The 20868-nt window shown below is 36.5% G+C and overlaps 1 protein-coding gene across 1 annotated transcript; it reads left to right on the top strand.

The window, feature by feature from the left end:
* The first annotated feature begins 1201 nt into the window (after positions 1 to 1201).
* On the top strand, positions 1202 to 13373 carry LOC132635887 (probable protein S-acyltransferase 14). The gene is made up of 7 exons (XM_060352482.1): positions 1202 to 1617; positions 5024 to 5243; positions 5334 to 5425; positions 10487 to 10610; positions 10709 to 10794; positions 11809 to 11874; positions 12730 to 13373. The coding sequence occupies exons 1-7, from the start codon at positions 1402 to 1404 to the stop codon at positions 12850 to 12852; spliced, it is 927 nt and encodes a 308-aa protein (XP_060208465.1). The 5' UTR covers positions 1202 to 1401; the 3' UTR covers positions 12853 to 13373.
* The last annotated feature ends 7495 nt before the right edge of the window (positions 13374 to 20868 follow it).

Here is a 20868-nt window from a genome sequence, read left to right on the forward strand (position 1 = left end):
CTGAAGCTATGTCTAATAGATTTGTAGTTGTTGCAACAGATTGTCTACTTGTTACAACAAGTGTAGAGCTTGTTGCAACAGATTGTCTACTTGTGACAATAAATGTAGAGCTTGTTGCAACAACTACAAATTTGTTGGATATCTTCTACAAACAGAAGCAAATAACTGAAGCTATGTCCAACAGATTAGTGAGTCGTTGCAACAGATTGTCTACTTGTTGCAATAACTACAAATCTGTTGGTTATCTTCTACAAACAAAACCAGATAAATACCAGGACAAGAACAAAAAAACTATTTGTTGGATATATTTTTCTAAATCCTGAACCATACCAGGACAACAACAGAAAAACCATCTATTTCACTACAAACACACAACAACAACAACCTGGATTTTATCCAAATTTTTCCTAAACTCAAAAAAAATGAAAAATTCAAAGCTTCCTTTCAAGATTTTTTTTTGGAGTGGGTGTGAGGTGCAAAAAACCAAAAATAAAAACTTTTTTTTGAAAACAATTTTTTTTTCTTTTTCTGGTGGGAGTAAGAAACAAAAAAAATAAAAAATTCAAAACTTCTTTTAAAAAAAAATCATTTTTTTGGTTGGCGGGGGCGGCCGGGGGTGCAAAAAAACAAAAACAAAAACTTTGTAAAACTTCTTTTTTGGAAGGGTGGTGGGTGCAAAAAAATAAAAAGAAAAACCTTTCTAAACTTTAAAAAAAAAAATTTTTGGTGGTGGGAGGAGGAAGATTGGGGGCTGTTAAAAAAATCAAAACTTTTTTTTAATTTTTTTATTTTGGGTGGGGCGGGTGAGAGGAGGAGGAGGAGGAAGGAGGTGGCTAGTGAAAAAGCAAATAAAAAAATTTAAAACCTTTTTTTTAAAAATTTTTTGGTGGGGGAAGGGGGGGGGGGGGTGGGAGGAGGGAGCTGGTGAAAAAGTAAATAAAAAATATCAATTTTTTTTTTTTTTAAAATTTGGGGGAGTGTGGGGTGAGTGGAGGAGTGAGAGGAGGTGAAGGGAGGCTGGTGATTTTTTTTAGAATTAATTTTTTTTTTTTTTTTATATTTTATAAAAGATTGAAATTTTTTAAAATTATGATTGAGTCTCATTTAACTTAATCATATTTTTGAAGATAAGTTTGACCATATCTGGTCAAACTTGTGACCGCCCATTTCTAATTAGCAGACTTATTAATCTTCCAATATAACAAGACCTTCTAAACTCTTTTCTATAATCTCAATTTTATCCCTGTAATTAGGAACAACAAATTTCCTTCTTCCTCAGTATTTCACTCCATCACCCACCTATGGATTCCACTTTACATACCTCCAATCCATAAACCCTATTAGTTATTAAAAAAAATCTCATTTTTATCTGTTTATTTTTGTTAAGATATATTTATTATTATGTATAGATCGGGAGCTATAATGGCATGGAACGTGTTCAGATTTTGTACTGCCTTACGAGGTCTTGGTTCGATAATGATCCTTTTAGTACTTGGTGTTGTTGGAGTTACTTATTACGCTGTCGTTTTAACCAATTATGGTCCTTCCCTTGCTAGTAGTGCTGGTTTCCTTGATGCTCTCATCGCTCTTTCAGTACTTGTTATATTCCATTGTCTGGTAAATTGCAATTCTCTCCCTAATTCTGGTATTTTAAGAATGTTTTTTGAGGGTTTTGTAATTAAATTTGATGATTTATGGGTGTTTGACGTATTTCCATTTTTTATTTTCTTGTTGGGGTTTATGGGAAGATAATGGTAGAAAAAAACACCTTCAATATCATTTTTTCGTGAGTTTTACACCCCAACTATTAGTTGTTCCTCTTTCTACCTGAAATATCACTATTTATGTATTAAAACTCATCTGAGTAGATGGTGATAGTTTAGGTAGGAAATATGGAGAGATGTGTTTTAATATATGTCTAAACTCGAGGTGTGTTTTAATATATAGATGATGATAGTTCAGGTAGGAAAAAGGAATATCTGATAGTGGGGGTGTGAAACTTGCGGAAAAGTGATAGTTCAGTGTGTTTTTGACTATTAACTCTTTTATGGGCGGTAAAAACATACATTCATAGGAAATCTAAGTCAACTTTTTCTTAGTCATCTCTAACTCGAATCCTGTGGATAATATGCTCGTATAAGATGTAATTAAGTTTTGGTGTTGTTGGAGTTACCTATTACGCTGTCGTTTTAACCAATTATGGTCCTTCCCTTGCTAGTAGTGCTGGTCTTCTTGATGCCCTCATTGCTCTTTTGTACTTGCTATATTCCATATTCTGTTAAATTACAAATTTCTCCCTAATTCTGGATTTGTTAAAGTTTGATGATTTATGGGTGTTTTGACGTAAGAATTGTGAAATTTGGAAAAAAGTAGTATCTGTTTTCAAGTTGAAAATGGTATTTGAAAATTGGAGTTGTGTTTGGACATGCATATAAGTAGGAGTTGTTATTGAATTTTTGTGAGTGATTTGGATTGAAAATTATGAAAACGGCTTTTTGGAGTTTTTTCCGGAATTCAGTTTCAAGTTTGAATTCCGGAAAATTGTAGCAATTGTATGTCCAAACAGTTTTCGGGAATAATATTCTTGAAAAACTGAATACTACCCATGGCCAAACGGGCACTAATCATTTTATTCTCGGGTTTTTATGGGCAGTACAAACATACAGTTGTAGGGGATTTTGTTATTCCATTGTCTTGTAAATTTCTCCCTAATTCTGGTATATCAAGAATGTTTGAGGACTTTGTTAGTAAAATTTGATGATTTATGTGTGTTTGAGGGCCTTGTTAATAAAATTTGATGTTAGCAGTATCTTATGCTTCGATTCTATTACTCCCTTCATCCCAATTTATGTGAGGGTGTTTGTGCGCACGGTGTTTAAGAAAGAAAGGAAGACCTATTACGTTGTCGTTTTAACCAACTATGGTCCTTCCCTTGCCACTAGTGATGTTTTTCTTGATGCCCTTATTGCTCTTTCAGTACTTGTCATATTTCATTGTGTGGTGAATTTCTCCTTAATTCTGGTATATCAAGAATGTTTTGAGGGCTTTGTTAATAAACTTTGATGATTTATGGGTGTTTAGAGCATTTTTAATAAAATTTGAGGGCCTTGTTAGTAAAATTTGATGCTAGCATTATCTTATGCTTTGATTCTATTATTATTGTTGTTATTTTTTTTACTTTGGTTATCTTTTATATTGTACTGTTAAGGCTTTGTTAATTAAATTTGATGATTTATCGGTGCTTGATGTATTTCCATTGTACTATTACTTGTTGCTTCATTTGCTTTGTTTATCTTGCTATTCTGATGTCGTTATGTTCCTTTCTATCCTGCTTTGATTACACTTCTGTTGTGCTGAGGGTGTATCGGAAACAACCTCTCTACCCACAAAGAAGTACGGATATCCTACCCTCCCAGACCCAACTTGTAAGATTACACTAGGTATGTTAGTAAACTTGGATGATTTATGAGTGTTTGATGTATTTCCATTTTACTATTACTTGTTGCTTCATTTGCTTTGCTTATCTTGTTATTTTTGCTGTGCTATTTTCCTTTCAATCTTTTTTTTTTTTCACTTCTTTTGAGCCGAAGGGCTATCATCTCTACCCCACAAAGGTAGGGTAAGGTCTGCAGACATCCTACCCTACTAAGATGGGATTACACTGGGTGTGTTGTTGTTGTTAACGACGTATTTCCATTTTTTTATTTTGTTTCTCGGGTTTTTATGGGCGGTACAAACATCCAGTACTTGTCTTATTCCATTGTCTGGTAAATTTCTCCCTAATTATTGTATATCAAGAATGTTTGAGGGCTTTGTTAATAAAATTTGATGATTTATGGGTGTGTGATGTATTTCCATTTTTTGTTTTAAATTTCTTCTTGGGTTTATATGGTAGTTGAACGTTGTCTAGTTTCCCTTACCAATATTTTTATTATTATTACTCTCCTACTATCTTATTCTTCGATTTTATTACTACCTGTTGTTTCCTTTATTTCGGTTATCGTTTTATTATTATTGTTAGTACTTTTTTTTTCTCCAGTATTTTCTACACGGGTTCTTCACTACGTATTTCCTTTTTATACTGTTTTGATATGTGTTACTTGAGCTGAGAGTCTGTCGGAAACAACCTCTCTACCCTCACAAGGTAGGGTAAGGCTGCGTATACACCACCCTCCCATGGCTCCATTGGGTATGTTGTTGTTCTTGGGTTTTTATGGGCGGTACAAATATACAATCATAGGGTATTTGTTAGAGTTGGAACATGGGAAATCTAAAGTCAACTATTTCTTAGTCATCTCTAATTCGAATCCTGTGGATAATGTGCTTGTATAGGATGTAATTAAATTGTGGTGGTTATTGTATAACATGGCACATCTTTAGCTCACCGAGGAGATGAACCTAGATAGGAGAGCATGGAGGTTGAAGATTAAGGTAGTCGGGTACTAGTAGTCGAGTGATTTCTCTCTTTCCAATGGTAGAGCATGGTTCTAGCCTGGAGCACGTATCCGCTTCCTTACCAGTATTATCACTATTATGCTAGCACTAGCATAATCTTATTCTTCATTTATTACTACTGTTGTTTTTTATACTTTGGTTATCGTTACTTTTTTGATGTTAGTACTTTTCTGTCTTCAGTATTTTCATCATAGCATTTTTTTTTACTCTTGCACTCTTCTGAAAATCGTTTTTTCTTGAGCCGTGCGTACACCCCACCCTCCCCGGACCCCACTTTTTGGACCACACTGGGTATGTTGCTGTTGTATTGTCTTATTCTAGTTGAAGGCATTGACAAGCGTTAAGAAATGGGCTAATGTTTGTGCCAACTGATGATGTTTTTCAATATTAAGCTGACAAATCACTTGATTAAAAAAAAAAAGAAAAAACTTCTGCATAAGCAATGGAGATTATAGAAAGAAAAAAACTAAGTAGAAAAAGCTAAGCAGTGGACATTGTAGAAAAAAACTTCTGGATGGATTAGAATTTATGCTAAGTAGCTAAAAGTACATATTTGTGATGGTTGCAGTTGGTGATGCTTCTGTGGTGTTACTTTTCTGTTGTTTTTACTGATCCTGGTAGTGTGCCTCCAAATTGGAGGCCAGAGTTGGATGAAGAAAGAGGGGAAGCTGATCCGTTAACCACATCAGAGTTCGGGGCTTCGCCAGCTGACTCAGGGAATCCCGGAATACGTTTTTGTAGAAAGTGCAGCCAGTTAAAACCTCCTCGGTGCCATCACTGTTCTGTTTGTGAGTTCTTGTTTTTCACCTTAATGATGATTTTTGTTTTTATTTTTATTTTTCGTTTGAGATTGAGTTGTGTTTGTTTCCCTGTTTTAGGTGGAAGGTGTGTGCTCAAGATGGACCATCATTGTGTGTGGGTTGTCAATTGCGTCGGAGCATTAAACTACAAATATTTCCTTCTCTTCCTGGTAACTTATCATAACTCTTGAATTTTGAGAAGTATTGGCTGCTAGATTCTGAACATACTTGTAGCCTCAAGAAATGACGACAAGTATGGATGAAGATGAATTTTGTTCTTGACTTTTATGCTTTAATAGCTGGCTGCCGTGGTTGTTGGATTTCTATCCTATAGCTACATCAGCAGGCTATAAACAACAACAACAAATGCCTCAATCCCAAGCAAGTTAGGATTGGCTATCTAAATTCTCAATGTTGATATTGCTTCATTTATGCTCATCCCAGTTCAACATTATATAAAATAAATATAAAAATCAAAATAAAATGTACTAGACGTTATCTGCATTTAGTGCTAGCTTATAAATCTCTGACATGAATAAAGGACTCTAGAAAAAAAAAATTGGACCTAAAGTAAACTAACACTACTAAAACTTTATCGTAACTAATTGGTGTAGTCTATATAGATCTTTTTCTTCCATTGTGCCATATTTTTCCTAGGTCTGCATGGATGTCAAAAGATTATAGGTCCTTGGTGATAACTTTTTATAGTGATTTTAAGTCTACCTTGTCCCGTTAAGCACCTTCACTCACCATAGTGTCATACCTAGTGGTGCATCTGGAGGTGGAGGTAGACGCAGGACATGAAAAAATTGTTTCACGTGACCTTTTCTCATTTTATCGTAATGTGGGCTACTTGCACCTTCTGTGAATGTGGTCACTTTTAATGTTGTCTAATTTTCTATGATCATGCATCCATTACGCATCTATACGACACTCATTTTGGGGATACTTCTACTTATTCTAAAGAGTCCCTGATTTCCGAAAAGACACTTAGGGCCATTTGGCCATGATTTGAAATCAGGTTGATTTGAAGTTGAAATTTTGTTTGGACATGCAATTTGGATATCTAAAGTAGTACTTTCTTTTCTTTCATAAACATGAAAATTTCACAATTTGTGAAAACTATCTAACTTTCCCCAATTCTTACAATTTTACCAATGAGCAAAGCATAGTTCAAACAAGGTACCAGGGTATACTAAGGCTCCGTATTAACAAATCACATATTTCCGTGTTCGTTTTATAAATAAATGCTTGCGATTACATGGTATTACAAACATTTAAATATACACAATTTTACAAAAAATCACTGGTCCAATAAATCAACAATAGTAGTAACTAGCTATTCTTTAATATAATCCTCCCACATGGTACAAACAATCTCTTCACGTCGAGCATGAGTTGTTTTTTTTTCTTTTTCAAAATTTAAAACTATGGGTCAAGTTTTAAATTTAACACAAAAAATTAAAATCACATACTTGGAATTGAAATCCCATCGTTTAGTCGTATTTGGAATTTGAAATCAAAATTTCAAACTGAAGTTGGAGTTTTATTCAAATGTCATAAACAAACACTACCTTCAAATCAAAACTTCAAATTTGAGCTCCAAATTGCATGGCCAAACACCTATTTAAAGTTTGCTGGGGTCCTAGTATGCTAGTACCCCAAACAACTTCTAAGTGGTATTAGTATCCCCTTTCTCGACCACCTAGCATGGAAGTGTATATCACTCTCTTACGAAATGTGAGATCAGCAAACAAATTAATTTTTTTATTCCTGCAACATTTTTTAATTGTATTTTATTACTCCCTCTATTTTAATTTATGTGTCTCACTTTCTTTTTTAGTTTGTTTCAAAAAGAATGCCATTTTCTATATGTAGTAACTCTTTAATTTCAATATCCCATATGTTATGTTTAAGACCACAACATTTAAAGGACATTTTGGTATTACACATATTTTTAGTTTAGAACCACAAATTCAAAAGTATCTCTTATTTTCTTAAACTCCGTATTTTCTTAAACTCCGGGCCTCGTCAAACACATAGAATGAAACAGAGGGAATGCTTGTTTTCTTTTTATTTTTCTTCTCTTATCTTCCAAATGGCATTCACTGCAGCTCGTCTTTTCTTCTTTTTCTTTCTTCTGTCTTATTCTCTGTTATTTTTGAATTGACTCTAGATGAATGTCTCCCCTCTTCTCTTTTCTTCCATAAAATCTGCTTTTGATGCCTCAGTCGCCGAGACATCCCTCTACATCAATGCTTTGTTCCCGTTATTTTGCCAGCAGCCACCTTCCATTAATGCCACCCGCAAGCTTCTTTCTCCCTTCAGAAATACAATTTCATAATCGCTTCTCCCTTCAACTTTTTGATGAAAAAATTCAAATAAAAGTTAAAAGGGGGAATGTCCATGATCAATCAAAATTGAACATGGTATGAGCTATATGGTTGCTTGATCAAAAAAGAAAAAAAAACGGAAATTTTGTTTTCCCTTGATCTGAAGAGAGTGGTATGGGGTTGTTTGGGATCGTGGTTCTATGTGCTCGTGTATTTTTCCTAATTGCCAAAGAGAGGTGGCCAAATGGTTGAAAGGCGGTTGTTGGTTTTCACATGATTGAATGATGACCCTAGAGGGGATTTTTATGGAATCGGTGATGTTTTTGAAGTTGGTTTCTATTAGGTGATGTAGAAATGGAGATGGGTGCTGGGTGAAGATGACAAAGGTGACACGGGGAGTTTGTTGACGATGGAAGAAAGAGAGAAAGAAAAGAAGAGAAAAGAAAAAGAAATAAAATAAGGAAAATGTAACTATGAAGGAAAAAAAAAATTTAAATGAAATTTTCATGTGGCGAGCTAGGATTTGTTCGTTACAAACACTTCCTTTCTTAAAATTCAGCAATTGGGTTGCTCGAGAAACGGCGTAACAACACCACTTAGAAGTCGTTCGGGTGGGGTAGGGTTACAGGTTACTAGGAACCCTGCAAACTTTAAGTGTCTTTTGGGAAATTAGGGACCAGTTTAGGGTGGTTTTTATCTATTCTACTCTCTAGCTTTTGATGACACCTTTGCTGGTTCGTCAATTAGCACAATATCGTAAGCAATTAGCATACATCATGGGATGTCACTTTGTATTGTGTTAGTTAGTTCATCTATCACTAGTGTAAATAAGTACATGCTTAGTACTGATATCTGGTGTAAACTCATGGTTGTGAAAATTGAAAACTTCCTTATGTCTCCTACTACTGTTCTCACACTAGTGATAACTTCTTTGTACATAATTGTTATGGCATTTATATAGTTAATATAAATTCCCTTCTTTCCGCACACCCATGAAATGTCTTTTCGTAGTATTCAGTCATACGCTTTCTCTAGGTCAATGAACACCATATGTGAGTTTTTCTTCTCGCGGTTAATTTTTCATCAGTCCTCCTAACAAGAAAATAGCATCTGTTGTAGATTTACTTGGTATAAATCCAAATTGAATTTCTGTTACTCTTGTAGTGTCCCTAAATCTATGCTCTCTCTCTCTTTTCAACAGTTTCATCTTATTGTTAATAAGTATGTGACGTTATTTCCCAAATTTTTTGAATATCTTTTTTGTTCTTATGTATCGGAATCAAGCTACTCTTCCTAGCATTCTACCACTTTTTAGTGTTACATTAGCCATACTGCTACAACCTCTCCAAGATACTTCCAAGCCTCTAGGAGGATGCCATTGGATCATAGGCTTTTTAATCCACAAATTTTTCATGGGGACTTTTCCTTCAGACTCGTTAGTTCTACGAGTGCAGCTAAAGTTTTTATCGTGCACAAATGTATTGAGAACTATAAGCTATTCCTCGTGATTCGAGTTGAACAATTAATCATAGCCTCTTCTTTTCTCCTTGGATCTCATTATCTCCCATCAAAACTTGTTGAGAATCGTTTTTAATACACTGCACCTGGCTTAACCGTTTAAGTTCTTATTCTTCTTCTCTCATCTGTGCTAGTTTGTACGTTTCTTTCTCCTTTTTTTGGGTTCCTATCTTATGGTACAAGCCATCTAGGGCTTCCCCTCGAGCTATAGTCTTCTTAACTCCCTCTTAGCTTTATTATATTCTTCAAAGGCCAAATAAGGAAGCTATGTCCTATTTACTAATGTTTTCTCCGTTTCATTTTATGTGTCATAGTTTAATTGTGTATGAAGTTTAAGAATATGCACAAGACTTTTGAATTTTGTGGTGTTAGACAACTAAAGGTGTATATAACATACCGAATATATCCTTTGAATCTAGTACTCTTTAACATGCCATGTCATTCTTCTGAGGAAATCTCGTTAAGGATAAAATGAGTGTTGAAATGAAAAACTTACTAAATATAGACTGATGACATTAGTTACCTTTTACTTAAAAAAAAAAAATACACTGATGACATTCTTTTGAAATATAATAAATAGGAAAGTAAGACACATAAATTTAAATGGAGGGAGTACAATGCTATATTTATGTTTTTTTGGTCTTAAAAGTCTCCTATGCCATTTCTTACATGTCAAGTGGAGTGATTTTGATGTGCATATATCACACATGCTTTGTTTTTATTTAATCGGTTCTTTTGTATGACATGCTCCTCTTGAAGACATGATGTACGATCATAGTAGGAGTTTCTTGTATGACATGCTCCTCTTGAAGACATGATGCTAGTCGTACAAATACCAATAATAAGCATTAACTTGGATATTAGTGCTATTCCTGCATACAATATCTGAACGACCATAGTGGATGTGATTATAATAAGGTTTTCCAGAGAGAACAAAAGACAAAAACCCATCTGAAATGCAACTCTAGCAAGGCTGTGTTCAGACTTGAGTATATCACATGAATTGTTAGTACAGTTCCAGAATCAGACTTGAAATATTACAATGCCAATCAACCTAACAGTAGGGGCATAGTTCTCAACATAATACATATTAGTTGTTTGCGAGGAACTCATTCTAATATTGTTTCCTATCACCTTATCATTTACCAAAATTCTTCTGGATATTTCGTGAGAGTGCATTCCAGTTTTCTTAGCGTATTGCAAGTGACAGTTCATATTGAGAATTTTTCTTTGTCCGTATTCTTCCTCCCTGTTGGTGCCTGTCAATTGATGTTTGTATGCATCAACATGCATGTACGAATATGTTCTGGGACTTTCTTTGCATGGCAATATTTTAATGACCATCCTTTCCTCAACTAATTAGAACCTTTCTTACTGCAGTTTTATACGTTCCTTGAGACTACTGTTGTCACTCTATCATTACTGCCACAATTTATTGCATTCTTCAGTGATGGAGAGATACCTGGGACTCCGAGCACTCTTGCAACCACTTTCCTTGCTTTTGGTATTGTTTATCATTTGTCTTGCCGAACTTGCAATCTGTGATTTCTTTTTGAGATGCACCAGTTTTCTTAATTTCTCCACATTTCTTGTGCATTGCAGTCTTGAACCTTGCTTTTGCTTTGAGTGTTTTGGGATTTCTGATTATGCACATATCATTGGTGGCTGCTAATACCACGACCATTGAGGTACTCCATTTTTTTATTCATCTTTTAACTTGAAAGTAAGGTGTTTTCCTTTCTATGAAGTGCCTAATAATCTGAAACATTATTGATGCTGTGCAAACAGCTTTTTAGTCTTGAGGCAAAACCAGTTTATAGAACTTATCTCTCTTGGTCTTCAGTTTGGAGAAGTATCTGTTGCTAGATAAATTATCCAAGCATGTGTATTGGGGTTCTGTTTGTTTAATCACCTGGTAAAAACTAAAAGTTTGTTTCTTGAAACTATAAGGTTTGAAAATTGCTCTTGCATGTTCCACTCACTCTCATCCGAGGCCCCCCACACCCTGAAGAAATAAAAGAAGACTTGGCGTTATCACTTTTATAGTTTTGTGAACAGGGTTCCTAAAAGTTAACCAAACATCCAACCACCTTAATCACCAGTTTTTGGTTTAATTGGTCACACTAGCTTGTTACCATTCTCAAAAAGAAAAACATTGGTCACACCGGTTTGATATCCCCACCTATCCCTCCTATTAGAAACCAAACTTTTTTCAATCTAATGTACACTGTTACCAAATGTACTTTCATCAAATATCCCTTGTCTTCCTCTAAATTTTTAGCACTTTTAGCCAATAACTGTTATCCTAAAGCTGATGACTCTTTTATCCTAAGTTGTTGTAAGCTGCTGTTCAATAACCTAGCAAGATGATGTATGGTCCATTTCTGCGACAAGCACAGAGCCTGCAAATAATAGTTTTCAACGTAGAAAGTTTGTTCCTTTACTGCAGTATTGCTTGTCATATCCTTCTTTCTAGGATATTTCCTTGAAGATTCAGCATTTTTTTTGGGGGAAATTGGTGTATTATCTGGTATAGAATGTTAATCAATGGTCTCCATTTATCTAGAGAAAAGTCATTAGATAAACATTAGAATGTGTTTTATTTTTATTTAATTTCTTGGGGTTATTTTCCCATTTACTCAAGATGTTCTCAGCAGCTTTCTTTTCTGGCCAGATTTAAAGGCTTGTTGTCTTGCTTTCAGGCATATGAGAAGAAGACCAGTCCTAAATGGCGTTATGATCTTGGTCGGAAGAGGAACTTTGAACAGGTTAAATGACTGCACAAGATTGCCTTATTTATTTATTTATTTATTTATTTCTGATGGTAGGTTGCTCTGAATATGATAGAACAGATAGATGCTTCTCTAAGTAACTTAGAATACTCAGCAGTAGAGAAGTTCGGTCTGAACTCTTTTTTTTTTTGGCATTTATAACTAGTCTTACATTAGAGTCCTAGGATCTATTAATTGGAAATTTGAGAATTAGCAAGGAAAGAACCATCAAAAAGAAAAAGAAATCAGCAGAGGTAGAACAAGACATTTTTGAAACTAAAAAGAAAGAACAAGACTTGTTACATATTTTCTAGATATACATGATATTTCCCCTAGTACTCCCCTAGTTGCATGAGCAGGATAGTGGAATGCTTCAACTGCCTCAAATGCTTGTCAAGGCCATGATTTTTCTTGCTATAGAGAAGTGTTTTAACTCAGAAGAAGTCACTTTGCACGAAGGGCCTTGATCCCTTGGTTTTTCAACATTATTGTTCTTACACTTTTTGTGCTGTCTAATTCCACACGATAGGTTCATTTGCTTTAAGATTATCTCCCCAATTTTAATCGATATAATCTACTATTATTTTAATAACCAACATAGATGTTTGATTACTGTTTAAAAATCAGTTTTGGCAGCCAATAACTATGACTGCAATAAAATTGATTACTTTTGATCATCGATCTGATAATTAACTTATTCATAATCAAAACTAGTTTTTGTAGTCCAATACAAACGGGGCCCTAATAATCCCCTAAGTTGAGTTTGCTTGTCTTGCCTATGTAATGTTACGAGTTATGTTCGATCTGTTTTATTTTCAATTTACCATTCTAAGATTGTATTATATGAATCAGGTGTTTGGTATGGACAAGCGGTATTGGTTCATTCCTGCTTACTCTGAAGAAGATTTAAGACGGATACCTGCTCTTCATGGTCTTGAATACCCGTCGAAGCCCGATCTTGATGCCCAAGAATAATAGTGATGTGCATACCAAACCTAAGTTTCATCCTCTGTAACAAAATATAGAGTGCCTCGGCCTTTCAACTGATTAACCGGCTTTAACTACAAGGGACGGGACCTTTGCATCTACTTGCATTATGCAAAGCAACAACACAAGAATATGATAGACTCTGAGCGGGCAAACATCTTGTGGATTGGAGCAAGGCCGGCATTCCGTGATATGCATTGATATGTCCATTCCATGATTTTTAGATATCTATGTGAAATTGAGATTTTGTAACATAAAAATGATGCTGATTTTTCACATCTGATAACAGTGTTTTTGTAATTGATTACTTGATTAGAAATGCAGATTAGATCTCTGAAGATTCTCCACTCGAAAGTATTGATTTCTTGGTCAGGAAAAGGCAGATCAAATATGTGGTGATTGTTATTAGCTTTCTTGTAATGGTGACGTCTTAGCTTTCTTGTAATGGTGACTTTGCCATCTGATTAGTTTATTTGTCTTGTAATGGTGACTTTGCCATCTGGTTCATTTATTCTGTCTCAAATACACTGGAGGGAAGTATACTATCTGAAATTTTGGATTATAGCAATGCTTATAGAAGTTCCAAATATTTCTATAACGTCAGGGTTCTAAATTTAACTGTTATATTTGCACTATATATATATATATATATAAGCAAATTCGGCAGGGCTAGTTTTTTTATATAATAAAAGTGGAGCTCAAAGGAAAAAAGTACAAACAAGGGGTGGTAGGCTTTACCTTACTAATTCTATTGAGGCGTAAAAAACCTCTACTAATTAACATGCATGTAAAAAATAAGAAGAAGACCAAACTAAATATTCTATGATCATAACTCACTCCTAAAGATGATATTACAAATGATAATAACTATATAATGAAAAACTAAATTAAGCAAGAATGTAGAGCCAGGACCCTGTAGACCGATAAAAACTTGTTTCTTCACTTTGTCTTCTTCCTCCAACCGCTTTAAAATATCTTGATACCTCATCAATTCTTCTTTGATCTATTGGACCTTGTTGATGTAGTTACATCTTGTCTCCTTTTGTTTTGCCACTCTTATTGGTAGTTGCCTTAGAACAATCTCTTCAGACACTTTACCATCCCAACTATGCTTTCTTCCATGAGTCTCCTTTTCTTGAATCTACTCCATTGCCGCCTAGGTGAAAGATCTCCATCCCCAGCCACCATAGCAAAGCATTCATCCAATACTTCATTTTTATATTCTTCATTAAATATATCAATGCCCAAATCACCACCAAAAGCTTTCAATGGATCTTTCACTAAAGCTCCTGGCTCATACCTCTTGGCCACTATTCCCATAGGCTTCCTTTTAGTAGGATTATAGAACTCAAAGGTGCACTCGTTTGAGCCACAAGTTGCCCCGCGGTTAAAGATGGAAGAACAATGGCACAACTTGGCAAAAGTGCTAGGGCTACTAGACACAACTTGCTGCACGTTGGAGGGGAAGAGACCCGCCCCTCCTCCTCCGCCATGTCGCCCAACTCGTCACACTCATACCACCTTAGGGTTAAAACTAATCGGCCATGGACAAACCCTAATTTGATGCTCATTCCCCTTGTGTGTAAGTAGGTGACTGACTTTGTTAGAGCATTTACAAAGTCGTCATATTGATCAACCCTAATAAGTATTTGTCTAGGGGAAAGTAATCTGATCAAACAATGCCCCATGATGCCAAACACATTCAATAGCAGAGTTCTCATTGTTGGTAAATCTGGCGCACCTGAAGAGAGCTTTACCACTATGGGTTGATGAAGCCCTTCCTCCTTAGCAAGTTCTTACTATTCATCCGTTGTAAACTGAAGTGTGGGAATACCATAGATAACTTCAATAGGTTTTATGTTTGTTTTGAAAAAGATGACTCAATTGGTTTAGGATTTAGGCGTATGGCCTAAGAAACTTGAGGGTTAGGGTTTGAAGTGTGTTTGTTAAAGTTTTGAGAAGGCTCTCCCGTAGCCAAAGGCTAGGGAGAGACGGTGGCAGTGATGGAGATGGTTAAGTCGCCACTTGTCACGTTCCAATTTATAGAGTGATGAAGGCACTGACTCCCCCGAGTCAGTAAGCCATCCACAACCCAAATGAAAGCAAAAGAAGAGAAGAATAATGCGGAAATAAACATACAAGCCTGTTACACGCTCGTCGTAAGTTGGCCGTTCTAGTTTTGGACTGGGATTACCTTTGAGGTTATATGACACTAAACATGTTCATGTTATGTATGTGAAGGTTTAAGTTCATGTTTAGTAAGTATGAGAAGGATTAGAGGTTAAACGAATCGAAGAAAATGAGTTTATCGGAAGAGCGTTTTGATGCCTCATTTGACGGACCGCAGACTGTTTAACTGCCCGTCAAATGGTGGCTTCTCCACTGTGAAACAGTCACAGAGAGGTCATGTTAGTTGGACCTTTTGTCGGTCCATTTGACGGACCGCAGACCGTTTGACGGTCCGTCAAAGTGGCCATCAAATTATGTCGGCGGGATTTTAAGTGAGGCTTTATATTTCGTTTTCCCTCATTTGGATTCATTGTCCTCCCATTTCAGACCCTAAGGCTCTCCAAAACCCTCTCCCCAAGTTCATATACTAATCAAGGCCAAACCCAAGAGAATCAAGAGATTCAAGTGCTAGAAAGCTTATTAGGGTTAGTAAAGTTCAAGTATCTCTTTGGTGTTGAAGTTGGAGGTTTCATCCTAGTGAAGTAATTTGAGCCATGCTTGTTCTTGTTTGATTAAGGTAAAGTTTCATCTCTATTACATGTTCTTGAGGTTGTTTAATTGTTATACAACTTGAATGAAGGAAGAAAGTGAAAAAGGAAGTTCAAATATGGATTAGAGACCATGTTGAGTTTACAGACTATTTTGACCATGTTGTTGTGGTGTTATTGAGATGATTTCCTTGTAGTTGGTTAGTAGTTGATGTTGTTGTCATGCTGTTATGATTTTTCTAGAAGGGTATGTGGGGAAGAGGTGCATAAATACCGTATACGAAGTGTAAATTGGACTGTTTGAGGTGTAACTTGTAATACTTGTTGAAGTAAGTATAAGGGGTTTGTATGGGCTTCTTGTTGTTGTTGGCTGCTGTGTATGTTGTTGTAGCCAAAGAATAAGGGGAAATGCTGCCCGTTTCATTTTAGAATCGAATTATCGTTTGATATACGTAATATACTAGCGCCATCTAAGTTCGTATGTGCATTCCTTTGTTATAGGATTGGGACACTAGTTGTGGGAAGTTCATTGTTGGATTGCTTAGACGACTTGAGGTATGTTAAGGTTAACATTCCTTCTTTTGGCATGGTCCTTATAAACAGAACGTACACGTAACGTTATTTCATAACGATTCTACTCTTAGTAGCTAGGGATGTCCTATGTTGATTCATGTTCTAGAATATTGTTTCCAGTAATATCTTCAGTTTCAGTAAGATTCATAGAGTCACTTATTGATGGAAATGCCTTCTCATAACGATGTTCGGAGGTGTAACGACTTTCCGTCACTCCGACAGATTTAGGATGTACTCTTATCATATTCTTGCATTGCATTGCATTGCATTTCATATATATATATATATATATGTATGGGGTATGGGGAAGGTGACGACGTTATATACGCACTACCACCTGATTAGCTGATCATATGATGATGATGCCCACAGAGGCCGATATGATACAATGGGATGCCCACAGAGGCTTGACAGGCGTTATCAACACATATATATGTATGACCCTTATGCATGCATGCATAGTATTTATGTATATCATTGGCCCACAGAGGCAATTCAGACATACAGGTTGTACTCATTTCATCCTATGTTCTCTTATGTCTCTTACATGTTACTTCATGCCTTAAATACTCAGTACTTTGTCTGTACTGACGTCCCTTTCCTGGGGGCGCTGCGTTTCATGGCCGTAGGTTCAGGTAGATAGGTTGACGATACGCCTTTGTAGGCTGCTGTTCAGCTGATATTGGAGCACTCCTCTTGTTCCGGAGTTGCGGTCTAGTCTTAGTACGGTATTCTTTTATGTGCATATGGGTACGACGAGGCCCTGTCCTGACATTTTTATGTCAGATATTCCTGTAGAGACTTGTAGACAGTCATGGTATAGTTAGACTTTATGTGGCCCTTTGGCCTATATTGTTGTTGTATAGTATCACACGTTGGCCTTGTCAATTTGCATAGTTTTTGTCCAGTTTAGTTGTATAGTGCATCTTCTTGGGCTCATTTCTTTTTCAACATATCTCTTGTATGATTTAGCAGATTTTCATCTAGTGACTCCTGAGGTCCACTCTTGTTGATGATCATTATAGGAAAGTATACTTAGCGGTGCCTCAGCAGGTCGGGCCCGGGTGCCCATCATGGCCCACCAGTTTGGGTCGTGACAAAGCCACTTTTAAGTCTTAAATAACCTCAAAAACATAAATGCAGAAATAAAAGTACCACCATCCCCGAATCAGGTGTCACTAGTACAAGAACAAACTAAGATAGAGTATAAGTCTAGGAATACATCCCGAAAATACATAAGCTGTCCAGAAATAAAAGACAGAAAGTAAGGATAGCTGAAGAAGATCCGGTTCCATGGATCACACTAATGGCTCACCCTGAATCATCTTAGATGGTCTCCTCAACTGCCAGAAGCGTCCAGAGATCCACTCGTAATAGGAATAGAATATGCATACAAAAGGGTGCAGCAAGTGTTGTGTGAGTATGGGAAAACAACGTGTACTTAGCAGCATCATTGACCAACCCGAACGAAAATCGAGACGAGGGTTGGCCTACGATTACTACTTCCAAACTTAACCGCTATTACTTCACAACATAATAATCACAATAATCTCAACATTATCAGTTTATAAGCCCAGGTGAAAGCTTCTAAACCACAAATCTATCAAGTTTCCCAGTAGGCATTTATTGTAAATCAGGCAACACATCAAGCAAAACATAACCAAGAAATCAATGGGATAACATGATATGTAATGCAATGGAAGGCTTTTTTCTATCTCCAGGTACACGCACGTTCGAATATAAACGAATCATGACCCATGGGGGACTCGCGAGGTCCACATACGAACCCGGCATTCTTAGATCTCCAGATCACATCGGGTCCTAGCCATTTTAGGCTTCCAATCACAATACTCGGCCCCATAGGCCCACATTACTTGTCATATAGCCAATCTGGCACACAATACCATCATCACTCCGTCCGGAATCATTTCCCATCGGACCTTTCACAAGTATCTTCAAAATGCACATGAGATTTTATAATAAGCATGAATATGACATGCAACACAACAAGCCATCAAACTAAGCAATAAATACTCAATATTTAGCTCTTTTTCCACTTTTAAACGAGTATTTAGAAGTGATGAGAACACATAATCACAATAAGATAAGTAATAAGCATAGAAGCAACAAATAGGGGACCTCATATCCCAATCACAGACACAATCAATCTATGCTATCAGGTAATTCCCAAACCATGGCATTCAGACCGGACTATACACTGAAAATTATGCAAATACCCTTATCATGACACCGTTATCCGATACAAGTGCTAGTCACCTCATAAGTATTTGAACCTCCTTAAGTTACCCTATTGTCTCCTCTTATTAGTTCGATTTTAACCAGTCAAGATGCCTTAGTTAAGCTTCATAGTCTCAACATGCCTGTAATAAGAGTCCGAAAATCACAACGATGCCTTGCCCTTTCATGGAGCCTTCAGGCGATCCCAATCTGTTCAAATACGGGTTATACGTAAGAATACGAGTCAATCGATACCCATATTACTCTATGAAATATTCGGGTCTAAAAAGTCAACCCAAAAATTTCGTTCTATACCCCGAAAGTCAAATCCATAATTTCGTAGAAAAATTGGGTTCAAGAAGGTCAAATTATTTTTCTAGGAGGTCTACGAATCCACTAATACCCATACTAGCATACTTAAAATCCGAACCCAAAAAGTTACCCAAAATAGTATTCCGAGCCATGAAGGGCAAAATGGGAAATTCGTTCCATAAATAGTTTACCCATGATTTATAGAGTCTATATCTCAAAATCATTCAAATTCAACATCAATTTCATGCTCAATTGAAGAAAATCTTAGTTTAAGCCTAGGGTTCATAAATCCTGCCCCCCAATCCTAATGACGATTCCTTGCATGAAAACCCATAATAATCTATAATATAATCGAAATATGAAGATTATGAACTTACCCAATGGATGTAGCTTGCAAAATCTTCCAAAATCCCCTTAGACTGACCTCCCAAATGCCAAATATGTGAATGAGGGGTCAAATCACGAAATGGGGTTTTAAAATCTGTCCAGGTGGTAATCCTTCTTCGCGAACGCCATGCTCCCTCAAGAACACGGCCATTGACCCGACTTAAGCCTACGCGAACGTGACCATCCCATTGAGAACGGGATGGGTAAGTCGACCTGCCCAGACCCAATTTCTTCTTCGCGAATGCAATCCCTTGCTCCCCAACGCGACCCTCCTGGCCCACTAAGTTGGCGTAGAAGGAAACCAGAAAACGTTGAAACCATAAAAATCTGGGTTTTCGCTGTTTCGCTCTGAAAACCCGAGACTCATCCAGAACCTCCTGGATACAAAACAAATATGCATCTTAGGTATAAAACACGCTACAAACTTACTTGCGCACTCCGAATTTCTAAAAGAGGTTATCTTGACCCCATCAACCCCAAACACCTTAAAATAGGATTCCAACCAAATGACCAAAATGCCTCCGAGTCCCTCAGGAACCAAACCAAATACTCTACCAAGTCATAATCGATATTTCGTATCTAATGGAATCGACAAAACTTATAGAAAGACTCATTTACCCCCAATGTTGACCTTGGTCAGCCATCCACTTATGAATTTCCAAAATTCCATTTTCTCACTCAAATCATATTTGAATGCCTCGGGAGTCGCGCCACCCATCCCCACAAGTCCTATACACTCTAATGATGCTAGGAAAAGGGTTAACAGGGGTAAAATAGTCAAAATGACCTAACGGGTCGTTACACCACCATGTTGCCAAAAGAGAGGAGAGAGCCGTAGGGTTTCAGTGAGAGAGAACGACTTATTTTACTAAAAAATATTGAAAGTGAAGTAGGTGAAATTCTTCGTGAGGCTTAGCATCATTAACAGAAATGAACACAAAAGAAAAGGCATACTTCTCATGAAAGAAGAACAGTTGCTGAAAAAAAGAGTAAATCATATCGTTTTATGAGGAAGGAAAGGCAAGAAAGATTTGTAATAGATAAAAAGTATATAAGTATTACGATTTTCGTTCGATTGTTTTGAGACTTCACATAGGTTCACTTGGTGATTTATGACTTTCGAGCATGGGTGGCACAGATCCCAAAGGACTCACGAGTGTTTAAGAGTATTTGTATTGAAATAGTGGTGTTAAGTTCATAAAGTTGACCAAAGTCAACAATTTGAGTAAACGAGCTTCGATTAATGATTTAAAGGTTTCAGCAGGATCGCATGATGCATTTGAATTTTTCTATAAATTTACGTACGAAACCAATATCGTTTGGTTGGGTTTTTACAACAGTTTATGATTCGGTAGTTTTCGAGCATCACCGTCTTATTTTGGGCATGTGAGGTCCAAATTAGAATTCGATTGTTGGAAGAAGTCCGCAGGGATGTTTGAATATGATTAACAATTATTGGTTTAATTGAGATGTGTTTCATAAAAGTGTAACGACCCAAAGACCTATTTTTAGTTCTAGAGATCGTAGTTCGATTTCGAGACTTTTGAGAGTTCAAGAAGGATTTATAGGTCTGGTCTGAAAAGTTTGGTGTAATTCAGATAAATCTCGCTCAGGGTTTTAACGCCATACGTGAAATTAAATCTCTAACCAGCGAAAATGGTATCACATTATAAGAACGAGCTTAGAATCATGGTTTGAAAGTTCCTATAGGTTCACATGATAATCTAGAACTAAGTTGGAGGTTTGACGGTTCCCGAGGGGCTTGGGGGTGATTCAC

The sequence above is a fragment of the Lycium barbarum genome, chromosome 1, assembly GCF_019175385.1.
Source record: "Lycium barbarum isolate Lr01 chromosome 1, ASM1917538v2, whole genome shotgun sequence".
NCBI lineage: Eukaryota > Viridiplantae > Streptophyta > Magnoliopsida > Solanales > Solanaceae > Lycium > Lycium barbarum.

What these genes read in the sequence shown, in the direction of transcription:
- LOC132635887 (XM_060352482.1), top strand. Translation starts at nt 1,402, where the DNA reads ATGTATAGATCGGGAGCTATAATGGCATGGAACGTGTTCAGATTTTGT. An exon ending in TTGTTATATTCCATTGTCTG is followed by an intron (nt 1,618 to 5,023) that starts GTAAATTGCAAT and finishes TGATGGTTGCAG; the next exon opens with TTGGTGATGCTTCTGTGGTG. An exon ending in GGAAGAGGAACTTTGAACAG is followed by an intron (nt 11,875 to 12,729) that starts GTTAAATGACTG and finishes TATATGAATCAG; the next exon opens with GTGTTTGGTATGGACAAGCG.